General features: G+C 34.8%; 1 protein-coding gene across 2 annotated transcripts in view; it reads right to left on the bottom strand.

Annotated features, from left to right (window-relative positions):
* Positions 1 to 1,513: 1,513 nt before the first annotated feature.
* Positions 1,514 to 11,397, bottom strand: part of TRPA1 (transient receptor potential cation channel subfamily A member 1) — a 64,026-nt gene continuing 54,142 nt past the window's right edge. For both annotated transcript variants that reach the window (XM_072411060.1, XM_072411061.1), the window contains exons 21-28: positions 10,500 to 10,589; positions 9,016 to 9,191; positions 8,208 to 8,337; positions 7,523 to 7,705; positions 6,842 to 6,910; positions 5,815 to 5,934; positions 4,697 to 4,794; positions 1,514 to 3,941 (exon numbers count right to left, since the gene is read on the bottom strand). In XM_072411060.1, the coding sequence (XP_072267161.1) occupies positions 3,725 to 3,941; positions 4,697 to 4,794; positions 5,815 to 5,934; positions 6,842 to 6,910; positions 7,523 to 7,705; positions 8,208 to 8,337; positions 9,016 to 9,191; positions 10,500 to 10,589 (1,083 nt within the window). In that variant the 3' untranslated portion in view covers positions 1,514 to 3,724. The remainder of the gene's footprint in view (positions 3,942 to 4,696; positions 4,795 to 5,814; positions 5,935 to 6,841; positions 6,911 to 7,522; positions 7,706 to 8,207; positions 8,338 to 9,015; positions 9,192 to 10,499; positions 10,590 to 11,397) is intronic.

The following is an 11,397-nucleotide window of genomic DNA, read 5'->3' as shown; positions in this document are numbered from 1 at the left end:
GCACTCAGGTGTTAGGTTTCACACCTGAGTGCTGTGGCGGTTGGGGTCTTGGAAGGCAAGGATCCAGTGCATTGGTAAAGTAGTGGATTTCGGCAGGGGGGTTCCTCTTTGGTGTGGTCTCTACCTTTATGGTGAACGGCCGATTATGGCTCCTGAGGCAGTGCTGGGCGGCTAGGGGCCAAGGTGGAGATGTTGGAAGAGTTAAAGGCCTGTTGGGTGCGAATTTTGCCTTCTGATACCTGCAGCCCGGTTGTTTGGGTGTATAACTGGGAGTTTGGAGTTTGGTTAACAATATGGATATTGTTGTTATGGTTATGTATTAAAAGAGGGGAATTAGGTTGTTGGTTAAAAAGGTTATTTTCAATGTAATATGTTTGCGTTATATAATCCCAGTTAAGTAATAATTATAATAATAATAATGGAGTGTTATGTTATGTTAATGTATGCTTTCATATCAAAAGTGTAAAATGTATTTATTTATTTGTCATTAGTTATTGATTGTTTGTTTAAAACTTGAATGGTTAATTTATTTAATGGTGTTTAAATAAATGGCTGCTTGCCAGACAATTTAAATCCAAGATTGGCGTTTGGATTTATTATTATTATGGTGGAGGAGTGATTGGTAAGCAGGTTGGGGTCAGGGGGTGGCAGAGGTTCTGATGATGATGATGGTGGTTAAGGATGGGCTAGAAGGTTCAAGCTACCCTTTGGTATGACCTGAGATGTACCATATTTTTCGGACCATAAGACGCACTTTTTTCCCCCCAGAAGTGGGGGGAAAAAGTCCCTGCGTCTTATATTTGTTTCAGAATATTTTTTTCTTCATTTCCCTTCTCTAAAAACTGGTGCATCTTATGGTCCAGTGCGTCTTATGGTCCGAAAAATACGGTACTTCTTTTTAGAAACTGCAAAGTGTGCAATGTTGCCACCTGGTGCTACAAGTGAGCATTTTTATGTAGATTTTTATTGTATGCATTTTTCTGATACAAAACAAAGATTACAAAACAAAGTGTTAGCTTACTTTAATAGGAAAAACCTGTTTCACTGTGATAATGCAGTACGTGCGGAAATGACAGGTGTTAAGCAATATATTGTACCGATCATACTACAAGTCCTAACATTTTTTATGATTTAGCAGATAAATATTTGATAAAAAAAAGCTCCAAAAATATGACTAAAATGTCTTAATTTCACTCAATATTATCCAAATCCATTATTTGATTTGTCACCAGAATAAAAATGTAGGGTAAATCTTCGAATGGGGACACTTGTTCTTGTAACACATTTGGAAAAGGGGATTTCCCTCCCTTCCTGCTGAGTTTACAGGACAGAAAGTGAAAGGAAGTCCCCCTAATGACACACAGATTGCAAAAAATGAAAGCAGTTTTAATGCCCCTCTACTACTTAAGATTTTAGTGATTGGGAGTGGTAAATCTATAGATGGAAGGACTTTTGAAGAACACAAACTAAAAAGTAACACTACCAGATGAACATAGAAGAACAAAACAGGATATGCTAAAACATAGTTTTTATTAGTTTTTATTTGTCTTGTTATTTTTTTCACAACACTTTCTTATAAACAATAAATTATATCAGCTGCCTACCTCTAATGCCTTAAATATGTATATGAATAATGCACATCATTTATAAATCATGGTACAAAAATAAAAAACAAAACAAAGTTATTCATCACACAATATTGCAATCTTATTAACAACACAAATTACAAGTCATATGCTGCATGTCAGTTGGGTTAATGTTATAGGACGTGGCAGGCCATGATAATCGCATTATTATAAATGAAGTAATCACCAAAAGTGAGTAACAACATGTATGGATCACACCATAGGAAGACTCGGATAACAATGTGTTTCTAAATAGAGGAAGATATTATAAAATGGGTACCGATTGTCTTGTATATGCATGTAAATATTATTATAGGGTGATTCTTTATGAACAACTCTCATCTGACGGAGTTGTTTAAAAATAACAATTGGATATATCCGTAATTCAAGGAAAACTAAAGATTAGTACATTCTAGCATGTACATGTACAGGACTATAATTCTCAAGAGACAGTCTTCAGCTAAAAATATTACTGGTAACTTTCTATTCTCTGTTCAGACAATTGTATAACTTTTGTACAGACAATTTTTCCTACAGCACATTATTGTCAATGGAGGAACACCTCCATTCTGTGTGGACCAGCGTCATACTATAGTGCCTTTTATGATAACTGAGTGTTGATGGACAATGGACATTTCTTAAAAACAAGTAATGGGAAAATCTATTTTAAGTTCAGAAAAATGATAAAGTTTCTGTGATTTGTCACTTTAAGTTTTTTTAGGTTAGTAACCCATAGATAATTACAATATATGTATTTAAATAAACTTGTGAAGAGATATAGAGAGATTACAAATGCTGAGCTTTTTCTTTTAATGCTGTTTGACAATTTTTTATATAGGAAACCTATCCGGAGAGAAAATCTACAAACGCTTGCTTTCATTGTAATCTTTTGGAAATGCTGTTTGCCTGTCATGTTGATTCTTTCAATCCCTATTTAATGTACAGCCCTGCGTGATATGTTGGCGCTATAAAAATCCTGTTTATTATTATTAATAATAATAATAATAATAATTAATAATATTAATCACTTGCTCAAAACAATCATACATGTAAGGATTTGTGTCTGTTACCAGTTTTCTCATTTGTGTTCTTGCTTTCACTCCATGGCTTTAAAAGTTTTGTGTTTGAGGTCAGTGACTCAAATATTAACGTTACCAAGATCAGCATGACAGTCAAGCAGGTAATATCTTAACGGGAACCTGTGTGACTATAAATATGAAAGCTGTCATTGCTGGCTTGATTTGTAAGGAGAACACTTTGCTTTACCAAGTGAGTCACTTATCTAAAACAAGTAGGAAGCCATTGTTGTCTGAGATGCAATTTCATGCATAGTGGTTAAAGGTAGATGATTCACTACGTAGTGACATATCCTAGATTCTGCATATTAAAAACCAAGATAGCAATTAATTATTGTGTAAAATGTAAATAAAAAACGACTTAGATTTAAAACAGAGCTGAACCTTAAAGTGCAATGCAAGTGGTGTGGTAAGGAGTGAATGAAATCTGCTGATGGGGCACAAGCAGTAAAATAAGCCTTACCAACCAGACATATAAACTACTGAACCAAAATCTTCATTCTCATTGTAACATTTTATTAGGTCATGTTTATAAGTTTTAAGCAAGATTTTGCTACTATTTTTATGTAAGGTGTTTAATAAACAGAAAACTGATAATTCCATACTGGTTGCATAGATTTAAAACTACTTTTTAGATTTCTTTGTTAAATAACCAAAGTAATATACAGTAGCAGTGATGTTACTAAGGATGGGCTGTTCTGCTTGGCTTTGGTTAGTAAACAAAGCCAAGCCAAAGTTTTACAAAGTGTGCTTGAAGTTTACAAACTTGGCTGTAAACCCAACAAACTTCTAAAAGTGGGAAGGGTGAGAAACACTTTTTTGGAGAAAGTTTGTTGCTGTTGTTTGATGTATTAGAATTTGAAATACACTAGGAAGCAACACTGATTGTCATGCATGAAGTCAATTACCTACTTACAAACAAGTTTAATTCTCATCTAAAGAGAACGGGAAACTGAGAATCAAACTAGATTTACTGCAGGTCGTGATTGAATATAGTGGACCTTTATCATGCATAACTGCTCCCTAATTAGCATTTTTTTTGCACTTCACAGCTTTCATTACACAATCCCACTTGCTCTCTTTGTGTTCAGACATCTTCTGTTTCATCATCTTTGGTTTATTGTGCTGAAACAAATCCTGACTGTCTTCCTCTTCTGCTTCTGATACAATTTCCATTTTCTGAATGATCAGCTTGATCAGTTCATGCTGCTTCTGCATAATTGTGGACAGATCCTTTAACCTGTAGAAACATGCATACATTTAGCTATGGCTTTTAGATGGATGATTGGTGAACTTAGTCCCTGTAAGACATAGATACAAGCAGTGCTTTTTTTTGTAAGAATAATAGTCCACCCCCCCCCCCCCCCCCCCACCTCCTAGAGCATACCATACCGAGGTATGTGAGGAAAAGAGAGTAAAATGGTTTTTGAGGGCTTTAGAGTTGTAATTCTTTGTAATTTCACTGACAGCTTTTCCCCTTCACAGACTTTAACGGACTTAGAAAATCCTTTGAAAAAAAGGCCTGAAACTCAGTACCAGTGAGTTAAATAAGAAAAAAAAGCCCTGGAAACAAGTGTAAGCAATGTAAAAGTTAACATTTATTTGAACATTTTCTTTAAAAATGTTTGCCCTGTAGCAATTTGACAAATATAGCCTGTTATGGACAGGATAGTGGGCACATGCATGCTACCCTGCCCCCTTTCCTGGTCACCCATGCTTCATACCTGAAGAGAGTCTGGTTTTACCTTTTTCTTCCCTGCAGCCACAAAATTTGCATTGTAATGTAACAAAAGGGTTTTTTTCACCTGTTGTGAATGTTGTGAAGGAAGAGTTACACATTGAAGTTGCTGATACCAATTGACTTTGGTGAAAACATATTAAAGAATTGAAGCATTAGCATGCAAAATTCTGATGCAAACTTTACCTTTCATAAATTATATATCTGTCAAGGTTCAACACTCATAACCTCAATTGTTGTTTACTTATAATGCTTGCCTGTTTTTTTGCTTCCACAGCTCCAGTTCCATTACTGTATCATTGCTAGGTGCTTCAACTTTAAAGCCTTCACAATCGATGAAAAACTTTAGCATAGTCTATGGATGAGACAAAAAATGACATTTTTACATATATTGTTGTCGAGCCATATATTTAAACAGCTTCACTACTAAATTAGCATATTTTTATTCAAAATACCCAATCTGTTTGCTTTGCCTCTACATTAGGGCATTGTCTTGTTAACATTTTGATAAATCCTAGATCAACCAACACGCAAATTACTAAAAATGCTAAGAAATGAAATGGTTCTTATATTTCTGTAATTTTTTCTATATTTTCAGTTTGAATAGCATGGTAGGTCAATCAAAGTTTACTAAACACTCATTGTAAATCAACCCTAAACATTCTTTTTTTTCTTTCTGTTTCTTTTTTAGGTTTGCTTTGGAAGAATCAGTGAAAATATTTCTCTGTAGTCTTTTTTAAATACTTGGTGGAGTCTCAGATTTTTTTCCACAACATCTAATCATGAAAGTCTGCTAATTAAAAAGATATCGCACATTAAGGATTTCTGTTCTGATGTAGCAGAATGCTAAAGCTCAAAATAAATGCATTTACTTTAGGAAAGCTTTATTCACATTTGGCAGTACAATATAAAGACACGCCAAAAAATAATTAGCTTGTGTACATTGTAAGATCAATTTGGTTGGCAGGGACACATTAGAACAACAGTGACTGTTTTCATAGGTTTGTAATTACTAGAATTCTGAATGACATTGTGCTTGCTCATGTGAGCATATGAGTCCAGATTATCCATAGTATGTACATCTTTAGGACTTTTGAATAAATTTAAGGAGATTTTTTTAATGCAATCCAGAAGCTTATTTATATTCATTATTTAGTTCGAATTTATTTCATTTAAAAAGTTTGCAATGCTTTGTACCAGAATCCACATTTTTGACATTATTTGACACAACTTTTAGAATAAATAAAAAGATCTAAAGCAGATATGTAAAATTGCTCTGGTCCATAAGGGGTATACAGATAGCCTAATATATATCCATTGTTATTGTGTCCTTTTCAAAACATCAGTCAGCGAAACTGAACACTAAAATACTTACAGAATTAACAGCATGTCCCCAGATTCTTGGACGATTGGGGTACACAATGCAAGCGACCTCATCCACCCTCTTTAAAAACCAATATGGCAGCTTTTTCTCAAGGTTTGTGTGCAGGCTCACCTATAAAGATATAGAAAAAAAAGAAAAAAAAGAAAATGAATACAATATGTATGCTTATTTTTATTGAAGAATGAATTGTAGTTATGTTCTCCTAATATTTTTAGACATACAGTACACATGAAAGAATTAAACTTGTTGATGTTGAATGTGAAAGTCATAGTAATTCTGTTAACAAATTTAACTACCTTGCTACTAGTTATAATTTATTATGTACATTAAGGATGCCATAAATGTACAAGCTATGTTTCCTGTTTGTTAGTGTTGTATTAATAGTGAGTTTTGGTAAAGTTGTGCTTATTGATTCATGTAAACTTTGAATTTCAAAAACCAACTTGATATGACTGTGCTTCCTGCTTGGCTATCATCCTGACACCTACTCAAAAGACCACCCCGCACATGTATATATTTTGAATTTAAAAAATGCTTACCTAATTTAAATGCATTTGGGATGTATAGATGACAGGCAAGGTCCTCAATGTGTACAAATCTTTTCCAGCAGCGGAAGGTCCTTGTTGATCTTTATATACTGTGAGCATAGGTCGTCACAGTGACACAAACTTAGTGAGTGGGTCCATGACACCCTGAACTCACAGTATATCCTCAGTTCTCAAAAGAATTTGCAGTGGAGGACAATTCCATAGAGTATGTGATTGTTTCAGCCACAACTCACTCCAGGACAGCTTTAAAAATGTTTTTTGAAGAGGGCACTTTTTAAACACAAGCCTGATGCTGTTGACACTAAAGATCGTTATTATAGTTGTCTATATGTTAGCAAACTTTCTAATCATGGGATGATGGCTTGTGTACCTATTGTTTGATACTGATGGTTCTCGCATGTTGGTTGTTATAACACACATTATAAAAAAAATGCTTATTTGTATTGTATAATACAGGGAAAGGAATTTACCTGCATTGCAATCCTTTTAAGTGCTGCATTTCTTTGTACTTCTGCAATATCACCAACAGCCAGACCAATCTGTAGTTTACATGAAAACAGCAAAGTTATTTGAAGAAATTGTATATTCGCGTACACAAACTTTTGAATATTTTGACAATTGTAGTTGGTCAGAGTGACTAATTCTGTTTTTATTTAGACAATTTTCATCTCTATGTTTAAAGTAATGGTACCTCTTTCGTTATATTCAGTGATGGGTAACATTATTGTATTCTTTTTATTAGCATAATGTAATACATGAACATAAAAGAAAACCGTACTTAAGACCTTTCCTGTTATTGCCATACAAGGTTTCATACTGAACAAAAGGCAATATTACAGGGCAAAAAATATGTTTGCACATATTCTGGTTTAGCCTTTTTGACTGTGATTACATTATGTAGTATTATGGAATGATATCTATTTGTTTTGCCATTTGGAGGGCTGCAATGCCTGATTTTACATACGGAGACATGTTCTGGTATAGTCTGGTATTGCAGCATAAACAGTCATAGTTTTGAGAACTAGTGCATACACATTTTTGGAATTCACTCCTTCCATTTTGAAAACAAATAATGTGATGTGGAACATCATTAGAGATTCTATGTTACTCCACATTATTTACTTATATAAATATGATATCAAGTCACTTACAAGCAGGTTCATCAATAAGATAGGAATTAACAGTGTGAATAATATTAGATGGATAAAGGTGAAAATTGGATTGTCCATTTGGTTTTCAAGGAAAGGATGAAGGAACCCATCATGATAATTTATATCTCCAAGCATCATAGTAAATGTCTGCATCAGGGATAACAACGGATTGCTGAATGGTGTCTAAAAAAAAAAAGAAACAGCATAGTTTAGCATTTTAGATTTTTGATACAACATTAATGAGGAATTGAGAACAAAAAGGAAAAGCAATTACAAACAAAAATTTGAGGAAACAGTACAACTATGTCAAAGTCATAAAATGACAATTTTATTCTATTATTAGCAGATTTGCTAAGCTATCATCGGTTTCTGCAATGTGGGACTGCAACCTTTTCTCAAAGTTTTCTGCTGTGCATCCTGTGACACTGAAAGCTTTAGGAAGAGCTGCATGGAACCTAAGAACATTTTTATCTACCCTTGACTCAAGGTCGCTATGAAAATAGGATACCATCAACAATACCCACAATCAGGAGAACCTAATTTAGCAGCAGCAGCACAGCTACCCATGCAGGGCATTATCTATGACACCAGAATAATAGATTGTGGTAGAAAGATCCAAGATATTACCAAACGCCCATAAATGTACATACAAATGTATACCTTTACAAATATCAGTCCTACAAACCTGAGGGTAAAGGAGTACGAAGAAGCTTAGTCCAAATGCCAGGATTAGGAAAAAGAAGATGACAACAATTCGTACTAATGTTCTCAGAATCTCCCAGAACATCACAATATAGATTCCACATGTTTCAAACCTGAAGAGGTTGGAATAAATACACACTGTTACATGCAGTTCAGGTACAAGTGCTTTCTTTCTATTTTTATCTGTCACTTTAATATTGCCAATGCATGGCTATCGGCCACCTAAGGCAAGCATCTTTTGGCCCCGCTATCACTGTCATCATACCTAAATGGCAGGAGGTTGACAAAGAAAATATGCTCATTCTTAAACCTGCTTCTTCTCTTAAAATTTTGAAGAATAGATAGGGGGGTGATCATGTTTACGTAGAAAGAACATTTATCCCATACCACTTCTGCTGCAGGTCTAATCAGTACTGTAACAGATCATTAGTAAAGTTTATAGCAAGATACCCATACATTGTGTCCCAAAGCCAGTGATTTAACTGTACAGTATAAGAACAAAGAAGCACCAAGAGCAAATAACAAAAAACTATTTTGACATAACTTTAGTGAACTATGTCACCATTCCATTGTCTATTGCCTTGTAGATCAAATTTTGTAAGTAAATACTCACCACATTCACTTAGTGAACATTCCATTGTAGAGTGATAGTTCACTTAACTCTTATTTAACTTCAATTAACTAATTTTAATAACCTCAGTGCATTTATGTGATCATATGTATGTCTCTGTATGTGGTGATGTTGATATAGAAACCAAAAGTTTTATAACGTTGTTGAAATGTATTTTTACCTTTGCATATAAATTAAAAAGTTGACCCAAGATGCAAATACTGCACACGCTCCAGCTTGCCATTGCCAGAATGATACATTGAGAGGAATTGTATATATAGACGACACAAACATGATGCTTGAAATATGGATTGTCCAGTCCACAAGATTACTGCCGTCCATTAGATAGCCGAGTTTCTAAATATTAGGGAAACATTTAACCTTAGTAATTATTCTGAAAGATTATACCTTTATATTTTCATACAACCTTGACAAATGCTACCAGAATATTTGTCAAAAATTCTATATAGCCCATTTGTTGGGGAAGGGGGGGTTGGACAGTTTGCACTTAAAACCAGATATTTTCAATTATAAATAAAGCTGAACTCCAGCCTTACCTTCAGATTTGCACAGTTGTACAGGGTACTCCCATGCTCTCCTCTACTTAAATGCTTATTCTGATTTACCTGCACACTACTTTATCACTGTGTGACTTAGAATCTGCAGAAAATCAAATATTTTCCTGTCCATTGGCCATCCAGTAAATCTAGCCCAGACATCCCCAGGATTAGAACGTTTGTCAGCTTTAATCTGCTAATAAGTTCTGTGATGTTTTTAGCACACCTTACAGAAGGAGCCAGCAGTACATTCAGAATGCTGTAGTAAATTGGCAGATTGTGCCATTATACAATGACAGGAAAATAAGCGTCTTTATTAGGGATGAGCGAGAAAATTTCCTCGAAGTTCCAATGGGTTCACAAAATTTGGGCGAAATTTTGTGAAACCGTCGGAAATCCAGGAAATCATTATAGGAGGATTACTGCAGCTGCATTCATAAATACAGCCGTAGGAATCCTCCTGTCAGTGAGCGATCCCTGGGCACTACAGGTCAGAATGAGAGCAAGCCCTCATTCTGACCTGTAGTGCCCGGGGATCTCTCACTGAGAGGAGGATTCTCACGGCTTCATTCATAATTGCAGCCGCGATACTCCTCCTCTCAGAGTGAGTCATGGGGCTTGCGTTTATTAATAAACGCGGCCGTGGGAAAAATCAGAGGATTTTTCCCATGCTGCATTCATTCATGAGAAGCCAGCCGTGAGACTCGCACTGTGTTTCTGGATAGAGAAACTCTATTCAGGAACACATATTACAGGGCTGCAACAGCAATCAGGGAAGTGGAGCTGATTTATTAAATCCGCTCGCTCATCCCTAGTTTTTATCTCAAACATCTTGGTATAGTGGAAATGTCCTTATTTACATAAAGCAACAGGCATATCAAGCCTCAGGTTAAACTGTTTCTTAGTTTGGATGAAGGTATCTTTTTTTCTAGGATGAGAACAAAAATCTCCTCTATGGAGCCATAAACAGCAATAAAAAACAGGAAATAACCAATCCATACTTTGAAGCTAAGAAGTATATTTATTTTCCTGAACTTAGCTGGCTGTACCAAAACAATAATGCATTTTGACTTTCCTTACGGCTGTTGGTTCAAACACATTTACTTACTTGCTGGCCCATCTGGACAATCTCCTTTAACATTCCAAAAATACTCATAAGCATTACAATGCCCATACAAGCGCGGGTGAAATATGAATCCTGCAAAATATAAAAAATAAAATATATATTACAACCAAAAGATGAATGATGAATCCTGTGAAATCCCATATAGATGTAAATCTCCAAAATGTTTAACAAGAAGAGGGAGCCACTGTATGCATCCTTGTGCTACTGTTTGTGGTACTTGACCCACTCAAGGTTAATTTACTAAAGAAGCAAATACTGTTTACTTGAATGTTGGATGTCCACTTTATGCAATGAGGTGAATCTAATCCTCTATAATAATTTGCAAAAAAAAATCTTACTTTTTTTACACATAATTTGTTATTTAGAATACTTAGCTAATTCAAGAAACCCTGACAGCATTTATATAATTCTTCCCTGTAAAAAAAAAATAATTATACTCCTTATAATTTAATTAAACTTTTTTTTCTGCCTATATCAGGGGTGTCAAACTCAAATACACAGAGGGCCAAAATAAAAACTTAAGTCGCGAGCCAACCTTGAAATTTATTGAACAACGTGAGAAAATTTTTCCTTCTCATTAGATATAAACCCTTTATAAACCCTTTTCATATGGAAACAAAGAGGTTTTGCTTCACATTCAATCTGGAACAAGCTTATAATAGAGAAAGAAGCAAAAAAAAAAATCCTATGCTTTTTTTTCTATTTTTAGCCTTCTGAGTTAAATTTCAATGGTAACCTTTTTTCACAGGCTAACAATAATAATAACAATATTCTTCTATGAAAATCTAATCATTCAAGTCCATGCCTTGGAGGAGTACATACCAAGGAAAAGTACAGCTGAGGGGTAATGCTGAAAATGCCAGACCCGGCCAATGCGGCG

This window comes from Pyxicephalus adspersus, chromosome 5 (assembly GCF_032062135.1).
Source record: "Pyxicephalus adspersus chromosome 5, UCB_Pads_2.0, whole genome shotgun sequence".
In the NCBI taxonomy this organism is placed as follows: domain Eukaryota; kingdom Metazoa; phylum Chordata; class Amphibia; order Anura; family Pyxicephalidae; genus Pyxicephalus; species Pyxicephalus adspersus.
This window is presented reverse-complemented; position numbering and strand designations above follow the sequence as displayed.